The sequence below is a fragment of the Mastigoproctus giganteus genome, chromosome 13 (assembly GCF_048544385.1).
Source record: "Mastigoproctus giganteus isolate SK-2022 chromosome 13, ASM4854438v1, whole genome shotgun sequence".
In the NCBI taxonomy this organism is placed as follows: Eukaryota; Metazoa; Arthropoda; class Arachnida; order Uropygi; family Thelyphonidae; genus Mastigoproctus; species Mastigoproctus giganteus.
In genome coordinates, this window is record NC_143587.1 from 99,592,523 (window position 1) to 99,614,581 (window position 22,059).

The following is a 22,059-nucleotide window of genomic DNA, read 5'->3' on the forward strand; positions in this document are numbered from 1 at the left end:
TTATCCTCTGAATGGATTTTAGAAGCTGGAAAGAGGTTTCAGGGGCAGTGTTCCAGATGAGGGAACAATATTCCATGGTAGGGTGCATTTGCAATTTGTACAGAGTGAATAGCTGTTTGGAAGAAAAGTAACACCAGGTGCAAAAGACAAAACTCAGTTTTTTAGATGCAGAGGAAGTAATATTTGTAATATGCTTATCCCAATAGAGATATATGATCTTACTTAGAAATCATAGTGTCATCGAAGATTAGCAGGAGCAGAAGAATTCTTTTTCCAAAATATGTCAGGACTGAGTTTCAGAAGAATTGAAATCAACTAAGTTAGCTTTGCCCCACTGGAGAATTACCTAGAGATCAGCATTTAAGGAATTAACAGTGGATATTCGAGAAGTTGAAGCTGTTTGTGCAGGACAAGGTTTCTCAAACTGGAAGGTGGAATGCAATGTGCTCTCATCAGCAAAACTATGGATAGGATTTCCAGTCAATGGAAGGTCATTAATATACAAGAGGAAAAGGTTGGGAGATAGAACTGAACCTTGGGGAATGCCAGCATTAGTGGAGAAGTAAAAAGTCTCTGACCATCACCTGCAGTGAGTGGTCAGAGAGAAAACCCAATTACAAAAAAAGTAATTGGGTATACAGTTGGCAAACCATAAGACGAAAGCTTGTTTAGAAGACCTTTATGCCAAACACGATCAAAAGCCTTTGGAATGTCATGAGCAACTGTTTGAGTTTCACCAAACTTTTCCACTGAATTTGTCCACAGATTGGTAACAAGCCAGAATCACCACTGGATCAACACTAATGGAATCTATACTGGTGATCACTGATCAGATGGAAGGTTTATAGATAGTTTAAGAGGTGGTGGTTAATTGATTTCTCCATTACTTTAGAAAGAGTAGAAGTAAGTGTTATAGGATGATAATTGAATGGGAGGGATTTGTTACCGTTTTTAGGAACTGGAATATTATATGGATATGAGCAAATTTCCAAGCAGAAAGGAAAACACCTTTGCTATATGAAATATGAAAGTGAAAAAAAAAGGCAATATGAAAGTGAAAAAAGGTGACACAGAACAGGTGTAAGTTCATAAGCACAAGTTTTGAGAACAAGTGGAGAAATACCATTAGGATCTGGAGAAATACCTTCAAAATTATGAAGATTGTTCAAAATCCTTCTGACATCCTTTATATGGAAGACAACAGGAGGCATTGAATGGAGTATGGTAGAAAATTATCATAAAACGAATCATAAATATGATTCCTCTTATGATATGCTTTACTTTATACTCATGGGAAAAATTTATCCTGTCTGCCTGTCCACTGTTGTTCAACATAAGGCTCATATTCAAATTTATCAACACATTTACAACTACCAAAATTATTGATACACAAGCACAGGTTTTGAAAACAAGCAGAAAAATACCATCAGGATATCTGGAGCTTTCTTAGCATTAAGGTTGTTCAAAATCCTTCTGACATCCTTTTGATGGAAGACCACAGGAGGCATTGAATAAAGGGTACTGGGAATAGTAAGAGGTGATTTACCAAGATCATCAATACAAGAGTTGGAAGAAAAGTCTGCAATGTTACACTTTTATCCCTACGACAATGGTCACTTTATGTATGACAATGCAAGAGCACATTGTGGTAGAATTGTGCAAGACTGATTTGGGGAATATTATATGGATTTCCACCATCTTCCCTGGCCTCCACATTCTTCTGATCGCAATTCTGTTAAGAATGCATGGGAGAGAGCTATTTGGCAACAAAGTCCTCTTCCTTCAACTTTGTCACAGCTGCATGATATTTTGCTGGAAGAATGATTACAATTAGATCAAAATGCACTAAAACACCTTACAGAATCCATGCCATGCCACACACTTGCTGTTATTCAAAAGAAAGGCAGCCCAATTCAATATTGAATAAAGGTTTATATTTTTTTTTTTGCCAGTGTGTGCATGCGTGGGTATACACTGAAATTTATTTACTATGCTCCTGGCATTGGTGAACATGCAAGTATACATGTATGCCTGTTCTTACTCTTAGTTACCCTAACACAGCACATGTACTTACTTGTTTCATGAGACGACTCCGGGGGCTCACATCTGGTGAGTATGGGCTTGGCAAACCCAGGGTCCTGAGCTGGATATCATCATTCTTCTCTTTCTTGTTTTTTTTTTTTTTGATTTGGTAGTTGTTGGCGCATCGGCTTCTGTGGCCATATTGCACCTCCCAAGGTTTTTGCAGTACTTTGATCCAAGCCCGAGGCAGGAATCGAACCCGCGACCTTTGGGTTGCCGGGCAGGTACTTTACCCACTCGGCTAGCCCAGTCAGCCTCTCTTTCTTGGTGATGCCTTTCTACTTCTCTCTCTCTCTCTCTCTCTCTCTCTCTCTCTCTCTCTCTCTCTCTCTCTCTCTCTCTCTCTCACACACACACACACACACACACACACACACGGGTAACTCAGGAATTTATTTTTTTTGGCTGGTGCAGCATAAGCCTCAGGCTTCCTTGTACCATGTGGCTAATAATAATAATAATAATAATAACTCACTGTAGAGCTTGAAAGTCCAACAAATATTTGATCCTACACCTATTAAACCTTTGCCCTAATTTAGGTATCAGTATCCTTTGAGAAATGCTGATAAAGTTAGTATAAATACCAGGTAGATGTTTAGTCCCAGGCCAATTATGAAAAACAGTTCCTATATAAAACTTGAATTTCAGCATAAAATATCAGTGAAAGTATGTATCAAATTTTAAAATATTTATGTTTCTGTGTGTACTGTACTATTGTAATATTTCAAGGAACTACTATCTTTAAATAAACAAAGTTATTAATCTGTAGCTTTAAAATTATATGCATTTCAATGTTCATTTTCCACTTTTGAGGATGCTTTGGTTCTGTCAATGACAGTGGCTCAAAATTTGGCTAACTTCAAGCTTTTACAGACGATTTTTTGGTCTCAGCCACTGGCAAAAGCAAAATATCCTCAAAAATGGAAATGAAACATACAGTGATGTCCACAATTTTCAAATTATTTCAATATAATATAACACTCAACTATGATGAGGGTGAAGATGATGAAGGTATTCTGCCCAAAAGAAGGTGCACTTAATCCTGGAGATTTAAACATGTCATATGTAGTGTATTCCTATTGCCATCCATGCCAGTGTGTATAGGTTTCTGTTGTGCATTCATGACTGTTTTACATGGAAGAAAAACCTCACTCCTTTGCTAAGACCAACTAAATGAAAAGGCTGTCAGGAATTCTTTTAGTTTACAGCTAGACTCAAAACTCAGACCTTTCCAAATGGAAGTTATATAACACTGATGATATTTTAAGGAGTCCTTATGTGCTGTGATGTAATGACTAAATCGTAGATATACTTAGCTTAATTTTTCAGCACTCACCTCATAGTAATCCGCTTAGTTGGTTGAAAGTTTTACCACGTACATAGTAGTTATGTGATTCTAATGACTTGCGGGAATTGTAAATTTAAAAAACTAAGTTATGGGTTTTAAAAATTTTTCTAAGAAAGGAAAGTGCACCTTCCATTCTATGGTTGTCTAATTAATATAAATTAAATGAAGTGAGATAAAAACTAATAGCCGCGCACGAGCGACTTTCGAAATCGTCTTCAGTTAACTATAGTGGGGAGGGGAGAGAGCGCGCGAGTGTGTTATATACAGGTTGAGTTCCCGAAATGCATTTCAGTGCACGTGGAAACTTAATACGTGCTAAATTCCAAACAGGGTAGAAGTTGGTGGGAATCTTTTTGTTTAATATATTAAGTGATGTGTGGCACTTAAACCACTCAATGATGAGTGCTTCGTTTTGAAGGATTTTATAACTGGAATTTAGTTTAACTATTGTGATCGCTGAATCGATGAGTGGGTTATGATTATAAGATTGAACATGTTGTGTTAGTTCTATACTTGCTAAATTAGATTTGAAGCTATTAAAGTGATAGTAGGCACGCATGTTAGAAATTTTTGATGTCCCAAATTTTGCTGTTGTACTGCCTACGTAACATGCTTGACAGTCTGATTGGCATCTAATCAAATATATAATGTTATTATGATCTTGTGTCCCATACTCGTATGTTGTCTTGTATGAACTGAATTTAGAACTTAATTTGTTATAAGATGTAAATTTTAATTTGATATCTGTATTTTTAAAAATCTGTTGAAGTTGTCTAGCAAAGCTAATAGCCGCGCACGAGCGACTTTTTAAATCATCTTCAGTTAGCTATAGTGGGGAGGGGAGAGAGCGCGCGAGTGTGTTATATACAGGTCGAGTTCCCGAAATGCATTTCAGTGCAAGTGGAAACTTAATATGTGCTAAATTCCAAATAGGGGAGAAGTTGGCGGGAATCTTTTTGTTTAATATGTTAAGTGATGTGTGGCGCTTAAACCACTCAATGACAAGGGCTTCGTTTTCAGGTGAGTGCTGAAATAAGCTAAGCTATATCTACGATTTAGTTAAATAACATTTAAAAAAATATGAAATTTTAAACAAACACTGTAAACATTTTTGAACTGTTTACTTGTCATGACTACATATGAACAAATAAATAAAAATGAACCTTACACTTAGTAGTGAGTTTACTTTGAGGTAGGGGGTACTTACAGGCACAAGTTGTTGGAGAAGTAGCACATTATTTTATTTTTTATCTTTGTTTTGTTTGAAGTCAGATCAGCCATGTACAAAGATGATATATAATTCCTCCCATTCATCTCTAATCATAACAAATAACTTCTGCTTCATTGCAAACAAACGGAATTTTTCATTTCCCACACAACCTATCAACTTTATAAATAAGAAAAGGAGTAGGAATAAGAGTATCTTGGAATATTAAGGAAATTGTGTACTTATTTATCTTATTTTTCTTCCTAAATACCACAAGTAAATGTCATTAAAACTTCATTGACTTTTAAATCTTCTGTTCTATAAATGTGTATATAAATTGTCAATAAATCCAAAGTGATCTCATTTTTATTTATTCCACAAAGTTTGTCATTTTGCCAATATTTAGTCAACACTTCATTTTTAAGGTAAACTATCAGAAAACACTACAAAATAAGTCTGCTTATATTGAAAACAAGCACTCCAACTTCATTTAAGCTGAGTAAAAAAGATAGGTAAACATATATATAAAACTAAGAACCAACATATGTAATACATTCAAAAAGTTACCAGAATCACATGGTGGTATTTAAATGGTTTGTACTATGGCCTTAAAAGTTTTGTGGGGCATTGATGTTGACTTTGGTGTGCACACATGCCAAGTGGGAACTGGTTCGACTACTCCACTTGTGTCACAGCTGATTAATTGCAGAACGTTGCAGTTTGACCAGTGCGCTAATATCAAGTTCTTCGTTAAACTTGTAAAAAGTTCTACAGAGATGCTGCAAGCATTACAGGAAGTTTATGGAGATTAAACCACTCATAAAGCAGTTTATGAGTGGTTTAATTGATTTAAAAATGGACAGGAAACACTAGAAGATGTACCATATTAATGCTGAAATATCATGAAAGTGAAAGAACTTGTGTGAAATGATAGGTGAATGACTGCTGTTGAGATTGCTGATGAAGTTGGACTGTCTATAGGCTCAGTACACACAATCCTGATGTAAGATTTAGGGATGCGTCGTGTGTGTTCCATGCTTGCTGTTGAACGATCAAATGGACTGTAGGAAAGCCATTGCAGGTGATTTGTTCAAAAAATCTACTCAGGATCTTACTATTTTGAGGTTTTGACACATTTGTGTGAGAATGTGAAGTTGACCTCAAAAATGAAAGGATGGCTGGATTCTGCACCACAACAATGTGCCCAGTCACATGGCAATGGCAGCTCAGCAGGTCTTGGCTGCAAAACATTATTTCATCACAGACATTGAAGGAAATGCTGAAGTAGCCCTAAGTGCACTAAAAAAAAAAAAAAAAAAAAAAAAAAAAAAAAGATTTTAAAGAATGATTCAAAGCTTTGGGAAGACTGATGAAGCAAGTGTGCGTGTGCAGAAAGAAGGTACTTTGAAGATTAAATTAGTAAGCCCACTGTTCACTCAAACTTTTATAGTAAAATTCCGGGAACTTTTTGAATGTACCTCATATATTGTTTGACTGAAAAGATTACAATATCCTTGTCATTTTTAATTATCAGTAATTTTAATAAAGTAAACACTTTATGTCAAGATTTTTATGGTAAAATATTCAATTCTTCAATGTACAATTGGAGAATTTTCTTTGGCATATTAAAAAAAATATTTTTTCTAATGTAAAATATCGTTTTACACTGTGAATGTTTTTCTTACCTTGTTTTGTACCATGTACGTTACTCTTTCATGTGCTAAAATTTACTTTTTTAAATTTTTGTAAGAAGATCACTACATATAAGTAGGTAAAATCAACAAATAGAAAGTGCAAAAATTATCATAAAACGAATCATAAATATTATTCCTCTTATGATATGCTTTACTTTATACTCATGGGAAAAATTTATAGTTTACCTGTTTCCATTGTCTGCCTGTCCACTGTTGTTCAACATAAGGCCCATATTCAAATTTATCAACACATTTACAACTACCATCAAGGAGGCTTACTCTTAAAGTGAATTTACTTCCACAGTCAAATCTTGCAGCATGCCTACAAGCAAATAAGATATTTACACATCATATTATATATTAAACAATACTTTAATTCCAGTTGGAATTGATGTAATAAATTTTTAAAAAATAAGTTTATGCCTCACAGTTTTCTTAACTTTCAGCTGCTATGAATATTATAATGAGAATGCTTTGAAATAATGTTTATTAGAGAAACTAGAAATCTATATTAAATTTATTAAAATAAATTTATAAATTAAGATGCATGCATGCACATGCACACACTTATCAAGTTATACAACAAGACACAGACCAAACCCGAAGTGTTTAAGCTGTCATAGCAATTTAAGTGCACTGCTGTGGATAAAAACAAAAACATTATTTTGCCCAGTAATGTTACTTTAATCTCATTAAACTACACTTTTATTCAATCATACGGAAGTGTTCCATGTACTATATTGAGGTAAACTCCTCTTATTATTTTACAAATATTGATATCAATGTAGAACGTATTGAGAATCACAGCTCTGGTTCATACTATCTAATTCAATCATATGGAAGTGTTCTATGTACTATATTGAGGTAAACTCCTCATTATTTTACAAATATTCAATGGATAATAAAATACAAAAAAAAAAAAAAAATTATAAAAACCCACAAATAAGGCAACCTGACACCATATATCACAAGACTGATAACTTTCTTGAAACAAAATGGGTTTCTTGTTATAGTTAAGAGTAGGAGACCGGCGGAATTACTTAACAAGTACAGGTCACTGTTGAAAAAAAAGCAGTGAATTAGGGTTGAATTTGACAGTGTCTGCAATTCTCAGAAACGATAGGAGGGAGTATATGATGAGAACACTGTCGATCAATTCGGCCCTGGAAAGATTGTGCAAGGCTCAAGGGGTAGAATTTTTTTCAGCCTAGTCTGTACTTGTTAACAGGAGAGACTGGTTCTACAGGGATGGGATACACTTAAATAGAAAGGGTGCAAGAATGTTTGCTGATGCTATCGAGGCAGTATTAGGTGGGTCGGAAAACTGCTAGATTGGGGGGATACAAGGACTAATAGATTAACAGTAGCCACTGGCAGAGGTGAAAGTGATTCTTGCACTGCTTCTATTGGAATGAGCAGCAGCCTGGAAAATAAGATGCAGGATACTTCAGAGACTGCTGGGAATCATTGGGTACAAGTAAACACATGGGTTGCGTTAGGGTAGCTAAGAATAGGAACAGGTGCATGTATACTTGCGTGTACACCAATGCTAGGAGTTTGGTAAATAAATTTGATGAATTTGCGGTATTGCTCAAAACATCAAAGGCAGATATTGTTGGGATATCAGAGATGTGGTGTCACACAGGCATAAGGAATGCAGAAATGGAATTTGGGGAGTACAATGTCTACAGAAAGGATAGACAGGACAGGAAGGGAGGAGGGGGTTATGCTATTAGTTAAGAAATACATAAAATCCAAAGAAGTGAAGCCAGTCGACATCGGTGGACAGTGCAGTGTCGAGTCAGTTTGGTGTGACATAAGCATTGGGAGATCAAAATTGAGAGTAGGAGTGTGCTATAGGACTAATGTCTCTGATGAGTATAATAAGAAACTGTACAGGGAAATAGAGTGGGCCAGTAAATCAGAGAGTCTTATAATGGGGGATTTTAATTTCTCAGATATTGACTGGAATTTGGGGGCTGGTCACTCACACACTAGCAAGGCTTTTGTGGATTTATTGGATGATTGTTTTCTACATCAGCATGTTTGGGAGGCAACTAGAGGAAGTAATACTCTTGATTTGATTATCAGTAGTGATTCTTCATGCATTAAGAATCTGCAGTTAAATGAACCACTAGGTGGCAGTGATCACAGTGTGCTGAAGTGGGATTTACTCAAAGAGGTAACTACCATTAGGGGTAAAGGGAAGGGTTATTGCTTTCGTAAAGGCGACTACGATGGACTGAGACAGTATTTAAATTCTATACAGTGGGACCAACTGATGATGTTACCAACAGCAAATTCAAAATGGGAAGCATTCAAAGAACTTATCTTGGAAGCTACTAGGCTTTACATACCAACTAAGAAATACTGTTCAAGGTTTAGGCCTAAATGGATGTCAGATGAACTAATGAGACTTATGGCAGAGAAGAAAAATGCATGGGATACATACAAATTAACACGTGACACAGAAGCCTATGATAGATACAAGCTGATCTGTAACCAAGTTACAAAGGAAGTTAGGAAGGCAAAGGCAGATTACGAGAAATCTTTGGCAAGGAATGCAAAGAAAAACAGCAAAGAGTTCTTTACTTATATAAACTCTAGAAGGAAGGGGATGAATCAGATTGGTCCACTTGATATCGATGGGTCAACTGTTGATGATCCTGCTCAGGCAGCTAACAAACTAAATGAATATTTTGCATCGACATTCACACATGAGGAGTTATTCAGGGAGGGGAATGCCAGAGGTGTATTCAACTCTAGCAGTAAGCTAGAGAATCTTGTAATAACTGAGAGCAAAGTGGAGGAGAAATTGTTGAAGATAAACACAAGAAAGGCACCTGGGGTGGATGGGATCTATCCAGTTATATTAAAGGAGGCAGCAAAGGAAGTAAGCAAACCCTTAGCCATAATTATGAGAGCTTCCTTGGACTCAGGTGAGGTACCAATGGACTGGAGATGTGCAAATGTGACCCCAATTCACAAAGGAGGATCAAAGGCTGACACAAGTAATTATAGACTTGTGAGTTTAACTTCTGTTCCCGGAAAATTAATGGAGGCACTGGTTAAAGAAGCACTGCAGGATCATCTAGACAAGACTTCAGTTATAGCTCGGACACAGCATGGTTTTGTTAAAGGGAAGTCTTGCCTGACCAATTTGATTGGATACTATGATGCAGTCACAAAAGAACTGGATGCAGGGAATAACTTTGATACTGTATACTTGGATCTTAGAAAGGCTTTTGATACTGTTGCACATGGAAGACTGCTGCACAAATTGGAGCAGTGTGGCATTGGAGGCAAATTGCTGTTATGGATAAAGGGGTGGTTGAGGGGGAGAAGACAGAGAGTGGTAATCAATGGACAATGCTCATTGTGGACTAATGTTATTAGTGGAGTCCCTCAGGGTTCAGTATTGGGTCCATTATTGTTTTCTGTATTTATAAATGATATTGATGATGGTATATCAAGCTTAATGTCCAAGTTTGCAGATGATACGAAGGTTGGCAGGGTTGTCAAGGACACTATGCTGCTGCTGCAACAGGATCTGGAAAGGTTGAGCAGATGGGCTGAGAGGTGGCAAATGAAGTTTAACATTGACAAATGTAAAGTACTACATATGGGAAACAGCAACGCCAGAGCAACGTATCAACTCTGTGGTACTACACTGAGAGTGGTAGAGAATGAAAGGGACCTGGGGGGTGGTTGTGCAGGCAGATATGAAGTTCTCTGAGCAGTTATCGGTATTATCGCAAATGTAATAAGATCGAGTTTACTACCCGTTTATAATTAGATGCACTAACAGAAAAGCCCAATAAACCGGAAAGTGCAAATTGTTTTTATTGTTTTATGGTCGTGACCTCCAGAAACATGCGTTAGAAAAATATCACAAAGGTATTCAAAACTGATTCTTATAATGGGAACATATGATAACGATGAAAGGGTAGTGCAATTTCCATTATAAATATGACCTTTTAGAGAGGTAAATAGCTTAGTAATATAGCAAAATTTAACTTCCAAGGACTTGGAAAGAATTACAAAAAAAAAAAAAAAATGTGTTATTGGGTTCACATTACAATATTTTCACAATATCTCCATTTATTTCTACGGGATATAAAATACGTATCCACGATTTTTTAAAGTTTTCACCGGCCGGCAAAAACTTATGTAAAGTCGAATTTCCATAAGTCGATTATACTTAAGTCGGGGGAGTTCCTGTAGACTGAAAGAACAGAATTCATGGGATACCTGTGGGCAATGCGACACTGTCACCCCTCTCGCTAGTGGACAAACCCATCGCTTGGTAGGTATATAGGTACACTGCATCACTGCATTCACATAGACGTAATTCGATGTCAGTATGGATAAACATCGTGAGTTAACCAACTTTGAAAGAGGAATGGTAGTGGGTGCCCGACACATTGGTCACTCTATTGGGGAGGTAGTACAGAAATTGCACTTTCCCTGTTCAACGGTATCAAGAGTGTATTGGGAATATACCATTTATGGAATAATTTCAGCAAAGATTTCAGCAAAGCTTTTGACTCAGTCCCACATGAGCGGTTGCTTTATAAGCTGGAACAGGTTGGAATCACTGGGAAAATCCTTAGATGGATAGAAGGATGGCTTCAGGGCAGGAGGCAGAGGGTTGTGATAAATGGCTATTCCTCAGATTGGGTTGATGTAAGAAGTGGGGTTCCCCAAGGATCAGTATTAGGACCACTGTTGTTTTTAATTTTCATAAACGACATTGATGAAGGGATAGAGGGCGTGATGTCTAAATTTGCAGATGATGTTAAAATTGGGAGAGTAGTTAATGATCACTGTCAAGCTGAGCTTCTTCAGAGAGACCTAGATAGACTTCAGGAATGGTCAGAAAAATGGCAGCTGTGCTTTAATCCAACAAAGTGTAAGGTATTACACCTGGGAAACAGTAATCCAAAAAAAACTTATTCACTTGGTGGAGTTCAACTAAAGCCAGTACTGGAGGAAAGGGACTTGGGTGTTACGATACGGTCAGACATGAAATTCTCTGAGCATTGTAAACAGGTTGCAAGGAAGGCCCATGGTGTCCTATCAATGATCTATCGAACTTTTGCAAGTAGAGATAGGGACGTGATAATCTCATTATATAAGGCTTATGTTAGACCACACTTGGAATACTGTGTTCAAGTATGGAGACCGCACCTGAAGAAAGACATCGAGCTTCTTGAAAGGGTGCAAAGAAGGGTAACTCGCCTGGTGAGATCGGCAAAAGGGCGTCCTTATGAAGAAAGACTTCGAATATGTGGGTTGCAGAGTTTGGAAACTAGACACCTTAGAGGAGATTTGATTGAGGTGTTTAAGGCTCTGAGAGGCATCAGTAAAATGAATGAGGACAAAATTTTCAAGATTATAAATGATGCTAGAACTAGGGGACATAAATTCAAGTTACGGGGGGAAATGTTTAGATTGGATTGCAGGAAGTTCTATTTTAGCCAGCGAGTTATAAATTACTGGAATAAGTTGCCTTCATGGGTGGTAGAGGCCGACAGTTTGGGGAAATTCAAAGGTCATCTGGATAGTACTTTCGGGTAAGGGAAGCACATAGGATGATAGGTTTAATTTCCTTTTTATTTATTTTTTATTTTATTAATTATTATTATTTAGTTATTTATTTTTTTGTTTTTATCATTGTTTTGTTCGGATTTATTTTTTTTAATTTTTTTTTTTTTTTTTTTTTTTTTGGCTGGTGCAGCATAAGCCATAGGCTTTCTTGCACCATGCGGCCGTTACTAATACTAATACTAATACTAATAACATCTCATCATGCACAGCGCCGTGGGCAGAAAAAGGTGGTGGATGAATGTGGCCATCGACATCTGTCTCGCGTTGTTCAGCCAACCGGAGAATAACAGTGGCACAAATTACCGCCGACTTCAACGAGGGAGGTGCCAGAAAAGTCTCCACCAAGACCATCAGGTGATCATTAGCTGCAATAGGTTATGGGAGCCGCAAACCCACCAGAGTTCCATTGCTAACACCACGACACAGGACTCTACACCTCAACTGGGCAAAAGAATATTGGCACTGGACATTGGAGACAGAGTCTCCTGGTCCGATGAGTCCCGTTTCTATATGGTGGAAGCTGCACGAAGCTATGCACCTGTCATTTCAATAAGGAACTGTTCAGGCAGGTGGAGGTAATGATCTTGGGCGTGTTCAACTGGCACATGTTGGAACCTCTGGTACATGTAGACGCATCTTTGAATGGTCCCGGTTATGCATCCTTGCAGACCATCTACATCCCTTCATGGTCATTGTGCACCCACAGGGCAATGGACTCTTCAAGCAGGACAATGCGCCTCCCCACAGAGCCGTGGTGACTAGAACATGGTTCGAAGAGCATTCTGCAGATTTTACCACCATGGAATGGCCTCTCCATTCACGGATATGAATCCTGTGGAGCAATTTTGGGATGCTATGGAAAGGTCCATCCATATTTCCATTGCATTCCTCCACCTAGGAATGCGATGGAAATATGGACAGTGGTGCAGCAAGCATGGATGGAAATACCTGTGGAATGCTTTCATGAACTAGCGGACTTAATGCCTCACTGTGTGACTATCCTTATCCAGGCGAAAGGTGGGCCTACCCATTACTAGGTAGATATCCCATGATATCTGTCGACTCAGTGTATTACACTTCTTATTTTTAATAACCTAAGTAGCCCATGTGTAATATTTCATAATACAAGAATGATAAACATTTCTTTCTTAAACATTCTTATGGTTTGCTTACACATACATCTCTTCATTATATCTTCTTAGTTTCAAATGTACAAGGGGGTGATCATTTACTTTGTGGACTGATGCAAGATTTTACGTTTATTGCATGAATTTTTCATAATTACTGCTACTGGAGGTGCTCTCTCTGATCGCTACTGAGCAGATTGTGTGCGCATGCCAGTACTTCTCAAGCTAGTGTAGTGGGAAGAGTTTTTTTTTTTTTTTAGCCACGTATCACTGACTATCATTTTGAAGCAAGTATCTTGTCAGACATACAGATGGAACAGCAATATGTGATTCATTATTGTGTTAAAGAGATAAATGAAGCTTATGGTAATGAATGTCTCGATAGGACCGACATCCAGTGTGACTGAACTTACTGGTGTGAAGCAGGTTCTCCACCAAGACAATGCCAGGCACCATACAGCTAATATCGTGCAGGCAGTGATCACTGCTATAGGTGCTAAGGTTCTGACACATTCCCCTTATTCACCGGACTTAGCCTCGTGTGATTTCTTCCTCTTTCCACTTCTGAAGAAAGCTCTGAAAAGAAAGCGTTTTGCATCTGACACTATGCTCGCAGAGCTACAATGGAAGCACTTCAGTCTTTCGAAAAATGGCTTCCAAGAAGCATTTAAAGTGTGGGTACAATGGTAACGAAAGTGTGTAAAGTTCAAGGGAGAGTATTTTGAGAAGGTAAAATCCATAGAAGATTCAGATGATGACAATTAAGATAAGATCTTGCACCCGTCTGCGAATTAAATGATCATCCCATACATATTTTAAATTCATTTAATTAAGCGATACCTTTTCTATTGTTACTGTTAAGTATGATTCTGAATGGCTCAATGCATTGCCACTTCTTAGGGAGAAAGGTACAAAAAATATATACTGTGTTATATCCATTGAATCAGAACTTTTTATAAGGAACTGGCTGTTAAGATTTTGGCAGCTCATCACTGGTCCAGATATATTTTTCACCTAATGCTGTAAATACATACTTATATTGAACTGGGAGACAATGTTAAAAAAAAAAAAAAAAAAAAAAACCCTTTTAAACCTTAGGTGGTTTCATTTATAAATAAATAAAACAGTCTCAGATATGAAAGATTATCAGCAGTTGAAGTAGCATACCTTGGAAGTAATTTTTGAGGATATCGTTTACTTTATCACAGCTTCTTGAACAATGAAATATTCTAATAGCAACAACTCTTCATGGCCTTTTTGAGTTCTGGGGAACAGAAAAAAACCCACTGATGACAAATGCAGCAGAGAAGATAAGACAACTTCATGCCTTTTGGTCAAAAACTGTTGTACAGACAATGATGTGCAAGTGTGCTATCTTACAAGAGAAACCAGTTCTGGATTGCCACATCTCAGGGTGGTGGCATTGAATATTCAGAAGTAAATGATGTAGAACACTCTTGTAAAAAGTCTTGATTAATACAGTTACACCTGCAAACTTCTTATGTGCAATCCCATTTCATTGAAAAAAAGCAATCAACAGGGATTTTAGTTTCAACTTCTGAACATATGGATTTTTTTTTGAGGAAGATTAAGGGGTTCTCTACAGCCTTGACTCTTTCGTTTCACTAAAGGACCACACTGGAAGCACCAACATTCATATCTGGCATGATATTTTTCAATGGAAGTAATCAAGGTGTTATCATTTTGCAAAAGGCCGGCACAAATTAAAAAGAATGTTTCCTTTTGTTCTGTTGTTAAGCTACGTAAAACCAACCTTGCATACAATTTTCTTTTTCCAAACTCTCAATCAAAATTTAGTGACAACTGTTCTGCTTCTATTCAACTCTCCTCCTGGCATCTGAATTTTTACTCAGCAGTAATGTTGCAAAAGGAAAAATTTTTTGCAACATTAGTAGGAGATAATCCCAGCCTAACCTGGGATTATCTCCTACTCTCCACTTTCCATCATTACAATTAACATATCACTCAAAAACAAAAAAGCATGATCAAGTTTCATACAACACATAATGATTATGTGTCACTGTGGCACTATTGCCCAGTTTTAAATAAACTTTAATGTTCACTCATTGCTCTTCCACTTCTGCACAACACCAGACTAATGCCAATCAAAGCAAGCTGGCATGAAGACATGAGTGGAAAGTGTGCTGCACATACTGTTTTTTTTTTTTTTTTTGTTATCAATGTGGTCGGCCACATACTTTGTAAGGAATGAATGTACAAGTAGAGAACTGATTTGCGGTAATTATACGAATAGGTACATATTCAAAAAAAAAAAATTAAACTTGGAACTTCTGTGATATATCTAGTATTTTTGATGAAATAAAATATACTTTAATTCTGCAGTGAATATAGAAATTTTGCTGGGGAGGGGAAGAATTAACATCAACCTGAGTGGACCAAGATTTCGAGCAGAGTCCAACAGGATTCAAGTACTGGGTCCTTTATTGTTTATGATATTTGTTAATAGCACTGAAGACAGCATAACAGGTTTGATATCAAAGTTAATTATTTGTAAAAGAATACGAGAAGTTTACCTCAATTTCATATGTAGAACACTTCCGTATTACACTCCCCATAAATAAAAATGAAAACAATTAAAAAAATCGAAAATCTTACATTACAGTAAAAAATATTAAAAATCAGTTGAACACAAAAATCAAATTAATGGAATTAAAAATTAGGTAAAAAAAATTTTTTAATATTGCGGTAAACTTCTCTTATTCTTTTACAAATATTGATATCAACGTAGAACACATTAAGCATTAGAGCTCTGGTTCATACTATCAAAGTTAATTATACACAGGTTGGCAGACCAAAGAGTAACCCAGAACATTGATATAGGAAATGATGACTCTTGGCATGCAGATACAGTCGAACTTGGTTATAATGAACATCAAGGGACCAACAAAATTTCCTCGTTATAACCTTTACTCACTATATCAGTGATAGCGGAGATGGGGAAACCCCTGGGCTGTTAGACGATGAACACTTTATATCAGTGATGAGTTAAATCTACCTCCTATTTTTTTAAATTCTCAATAACTTGATAAAAAGATAGATTCAAAAAACAAAAGAAATATTAGAGAGAAAAAAAATAATATAAGTATATACCTGCATACTACTTGTATTAATATGCTTGTATAAACTACAATACACTTAATACAAACACAATTTACTTCTTTGTTATTTTATTTGTTATTTGGTTTTTTTTTTTAGGAGCATTAGCAACTAAGGCCATATTGCTCCGGGAATATGCGGTGGTCATTCTCTGACCTTTCCGCATCCTCCGTATTTGGTGGTACTTCTTTGTAATTAAAACAATACTATTTAATAATAAACATGATTTCAATTAGACTTTATTTATGAATCTTAAAATTGATGTTTGTTTTAAAGATTTCACTTTGATACTTCTCAAGTTTCCCCTTAAAACACTAAACGCGTTAAGTCTCATTACTTGCCTCAGTTCCTTCAAAAAAGACTAATGTGTCCATTGCACCTTGAGCTTGTGAGATTGTTGGCACTGATTTTGATTCACTTTCACTTGTCATCATATCATCATTGTTATCGTCTTTGTTCAGCCCAGCATCTACAATGTCACTCTCTGTAGGGAAGTTGTTTGTTTGTTATTTGGAGCATTAGCAACTAAGGCCATATTGCTCTGGGATATGCGGTGGTCATTCCCTGACCTTTCCGCATCCTCCGTATTTGGTGGTGATGGGCTCGAACCCCGGTCTAATCAAGAAGTGTGTGCTACGCACTGCTGCTCCTTCCCACCTGGCTACGGAGGCGCCTGTCTCTCTGTAGGAAGACCACTTGTTAATAAGTTGCCATCAACTTGTACAAATTCATCGATGTTATCTGTATTAAAACCTACAATGTTGCTACGTAGCAACCATTCGGATAATGGTAAGTTGTTTTCTTCGTTTCCATCATCTTCAACTACAATTGAAATTTCATTTGAATTTAATTTCGATTTCTTGAAGAAATCCGATATGGCTTTCAAAGTAACGTTGTTCCATGCATCATTCAATAAATTTATAGCATCTAATATCGATATAGACTCAGTAAGTTTCTGTTCTCTGACTGATCAGATGTAGAACTAGAAATCTTTTATAAAATCCTTTCAAACTCGTGATTACACCTACATCCATTGGTTGTAAAATTGATGTCGCATTGGGAGGCAGAAGCACAAGCTTAATGGTGGACAAATGTTGAATCTGGGGATGTGCAGGACAGTTATCAACTAACAATAAAATTTTTTTATTCTTTTTGAATAGCTCTTTATTTCAATCATTTACGTATTGCCAAAAAATATCCGAAGACGTCCAAGCTTTCTTGTTTGCAATGTAATCCACAGGAAGTTTCCTTACGTTTTTGGTACATCAAGGTTTTAAGGATTTTCCAATAACAAACAGTTTTTTTTTTTTTTTTATTAGTTCCTCTCATATTTGTGCATATGAGCACTGTCAAGCGAGCCTTTGATTTTTTCCACCAACACATTTTTCCCCTTTGAATTTAAATGTATTGTCAGGTGTCAAATTATAAAAAAGTCCTGTTTTTGTTTTGTCGGCATTGTAGATGTCTTCATCATTGAAATCTTTCCTGATTTCTGCCCAAACACGGTCAATCAGTTCATTTGCCATTATTGGATCTGCAGATCGAGATTCTTCACTAATTTTTGCATAAATGATGTTATGTCGATTTTTAAATCGATCCAGACAACCATTGTTACATACAAAATTGTCGCGTCCAAATTGTTTAGCAAATTTTTCTGCTTGAGCCTTCAAGATCGGACTGTCTATTGAAAATCCAGCACTTTTTTGTGTAGTGAGCCATTGAAGCAATGATTCAGCAATGTTTGTAACCTCGCACTTTCTAAATTTTTTTTTTTGGTTGTTATTTTCCAGTGCCGATAGGTCTTTGTGCCGATAAGAAAATATCTTTATTCTTCCACAATGTTGATACACTTTGAGAGGACAAAGAAAACTTTTCACATACTTCAACATTTTTTGCACCACATTCTAACTCATGAATAATTTCGACTTTTTCGAGAATCAAGAGACACTTTCTTTTGTTAGTAGACACGTTTCTGAAGGAAGGGTTCGTTTATAACTGATTTTACTTTAAAATTATAATAAAGTGATCTACGTATAAAATTCTTATAAGCCCGAAATGCATACAACGTTCTTAGAGGTCCCTAAATGCATATGACGTTCTTAGAGGTCCCTAAATGCATACGACGTTCTTAGACATCCCGAAATGCATCAATGGGACTTCTTAGAAGTCCCAAAATAAATTTATGGTTTAGTAAATACAAGACAATCTTTAAATAGAGTAATGCAACAAGCACCAATGCACTATTGTAGAGCCTCATCCCCGAAAGGGCAAGATCAAAAACCGGCCGCTAATCCGATGCAATGATCATAAAAGCTAAGTCGCCCTTTTCATTTTTGTCTATTCCAAGAATTGGGTTTTTTTCGACTACCTGAGTTACTAAAATTTGTTCAGTTTATCTGTGTAGTACGCTCGTTATAACAGTGAGTGATTGTATGAAAATATGTGTAAATTAAAATCATTATGGCTTTTTGCTCGTTACAGCCGTAATCTCGTTATTTCCGTGCTCATTATAATCAAGTTCGAATGTATATACTTTTACTATCATTAGTGCATACTAACTGCAAAAAAGCTAAAGTTTTATAAATTTGTATTTTGGCCATTTTCAAAACAAAATAATAAAGGACAAGGTTCATAAATTATATTAATGGCACTATGATACCAAAGCAAGTCTTTTTGTACCTCAATCTCTTACTTACCATTCAGATATTTCTATAGTTGGGTGTATATCATCCAATACTTCTTCACATATCCCTTCTTCTAGGAGATTTATCTTCTGGAACTTGAAGCAATCAAAATAAGAAGTGGCAAAGCATAACTGATCACCTATAACAGAAAAAAAAAAGGGGTAAGTTTTTGTACCAGGTGAAATTTTCTGTTTGTTTATACTCTGGAATGACCACATAGGTCAGAAGAATTTCCAATTAATCACTTTAACAAAAATACAATCATTAACTACATTTAACAGTCACTTGGGCTTGAATCAGAGTCAACTCAAATGAAGCTGTACATCTGACCACTCTCAGCCTTGCCATATAATACAAGTGCAACATTTCCTGTCACTTCTAGTCTATATTCTAGATATATTTTTTAATAAAGAATTTCAAAACTTTATACAAATCAGATGTTATTTTTATTTATATCATTTTGTCATTATAAATATCCAGAAATGCATCACACATGATGTTTTTCACAGATGGATATTTCAAGCTGCTACAGGTTAGGCATAATAAGGTTTTTAGCCAGATATATTGCAAAGCAATGTACCATATAAATACATAGAAAAAAAAAATTTGGAAAATTACAATGGCTAACTTGAAAAGCTCTTTTAAATTGTAATCTTGTTATGCACATTGAGGGCATGCACAGTTATCACCAATTGATTTATTGCAGTCATTTCTATTTATATACAAATATATCTTATATATTTAAAATTAAATTTCATAACAAGAATATTTTGCTTATTACTTATCTGGATATTTAATACATCTTTTTATTAATAAAATTACCTATAAACGTAATTTTGTTAAAAAATTACATTGGCAAGTTAATTGTTTTAATCTAAAACAGAATTACGATAGATTTCCTTAATAGCAAATAGTGAAGCTATTTACACAGCAGTTAAACATAAAACATTTGCAAAAAATAGGAGAGCAGTATTACTTGTTGTAACAAAATTTTCTGGGACTATATATGAGAATTTTTTCTCCACTTGGAAGAGAAAAAAATTCAAACAAAAAGTATAATAAATAAAGATGAAAGTCAGGCTTTTGCAGCATTAGAGAGGAGGAGAAAAAAAAAATAATAAGATAAAAACACTTTTCTATAAAAAAATATCCATTCTTTTATTCTACCCACTACCAGAAGGCACTAATCCAGTTGCCCCTTAAATTTCACCAGCATGTCAACTTCATAATCACTGAGAAGACTGTGCTTTTATGAACTAGCTATATGTTCATAAGGTCCAACTTATTAGCTGTCCCCAATAGTTTCTATTCAAGCTCCCTGGTATTTATGTCCCATTTCAATGCAAAAATTCCATTCCATCCCCCCCAACCACCTTATATGCCTCACTGAGATTTCCCAACTCTCCCAAAAAGATGTCTAGTTTCCATGCTTTATGACTTGCATCTTTGTAGTCTCTTTTCATAATATGGAGATCCTTTTGCCATTCTCACCAAATGAGTTGCTACCCTTTGGAACCTTTCAAGAAGTTTGCAGTCTTTCTTTCTTTAGATGTGGCCTCCAGATCCAAACACAATATTTCAAATTTGTTATATACCAAATATTCCAAAAGCTGTCTCACCACTCACTTTGTTAACAGTACAGTAAACTCTTTCTAATTAGATGTAAAGGTATGGTAAATCACTGATAAGACAGTGTGTGCCTTCCCCACCACCTGCTCACACTAGATGCTAATCTCTGTGTCTGACTGCATCACAACATGCAAAGTCTCACATATCTGTCAATATTCACTCCCTCCCAGTATAAAGTTCTTCCTGGATTGCAATTTTTCAAATGCAGAGCCTTACACATGGTAGCATTAAAATGTAACTGATATTCCTCTGATCATCCATGAAGCTTGATCAAATCATGCTGAGGAAAGCTCAACCTGATTTGCCTCATTAACACCCCTCCCAACCTTCATATCACCTGAAAATTTAAAATACCATACCTTTTATTCCTTGTTGATATCACTCAAGACAATCAGAAACAAGTGGCTCCAGGAATGATCTTAAAGGACCAGGCCCCAGGAATGAAATCTTAAAGGAATTTTTTGTTAATGAAAAGATGTATTAAATATCCAGATATGTAATAAGCAAAATATTCTTGTTATGAAAATTAATTTTAAATTTATAACTCTCCCTGACTCTTCTGAGTGGATCAGGATTATATGTTGGATCTCTCAAGGTTTGGCCCTGGAGCATCTCTTGTTTCTAATTTGCTTGATAATGATTCTCTGATTTCTGTTATTCAGCCATCTCTCAACTCAACTCAGGATCTTGCCACTAATCCTATAATATGCTCCAAAAAGAGGGGAGCCTGTATAAAATGCTTCCCTAAAGTAAGTTTAGTAAGTTAGTTAATGTATGCAATATGTTACATTTCAGGTGCATTCCATTTTTTTAAATTTTTCTGTGATTAATAAAAGTGAAAAGTAAATATAGTTATCTCCTTGTCAATTAATTACTAAGATTATAACTTTATGTAACACTTAATAAAACTCTATAGTTTTATCTTCTCTAAACGAAGCTGTTCGGTTTAATTACAACTGTATAATATTTTTTTCTTTTCTCCCATATACTCTTTTATTTTAGTCTCTTTTCTTTCTATATATATGTATCTCTTCACAAGCAATGTTGTATTAAAAGTATTAAAACTACATTTAATCTAAGAATATCTTTTTTCCATACAAACTGTATGGAAAAAAGTAATAATAATTGCCACGTTTCTATTTTTAATGAAATTTGGAAAGGCTTTATAAATATTTTTAAAAAGCCAAATATAAAATTTCATGAAAATCCATCCACCAGGAATCTCTCTGTTACATGCAGAAGGATGGGGAGACAGACAGACTGGCATGGCAAAGAAAATAAGTGCATATGCATATATAGATATGTGAACACATTTAAAAATTGTTTCTAGCATTCAACCAAGCTTAGCAGCATGACTATACCATAGTAGTTTATCAATAAATTTTTTAAACAATAACAGTAACAATAAAAAATTTAGACTAATCTAGATATACCCAGGTCCTTATGGCAAGATAAGGACCTGAGTAAATCTGAAAGTGTTTGCAATCCTGCCCGGACGTGATAGGAGGGAGTATATGATGAAAGCCTTGTCAATCAGTTC

At 35.8% G+C, this 22,059-nt stretch overlaps 1 protein-coding gene across 1 annotated transcript in view; it reads right to left on the reverse strand.

Moving 5' to 3' along the window:
- LOC150076299 (F-box only protein 44-like) overlaps nucleotides 1-22,059 on the reverse strand; it is an 85,800-nt gene that overhangs the window by 4,190 nt on the left and 59,551 nt on the right. The window contains exons 3-4 of the mRNA XM_090387120.1: nucleotides 18,903-19,029; nucleotides 6,518-6,653 (exon numbers count right to left, since the gene is read on the reverse strand). Coding sequence (XP_090243246.1) covers nucleotides 6,518-6,653; nucleotides 18,903-19,029 — 263 coding nt within the window. The remainder of the gene's footprint in view (nucleotides 1-6,517; nucleotides 6,654-18,902; nucleotides 19,030-22,059) is intronic.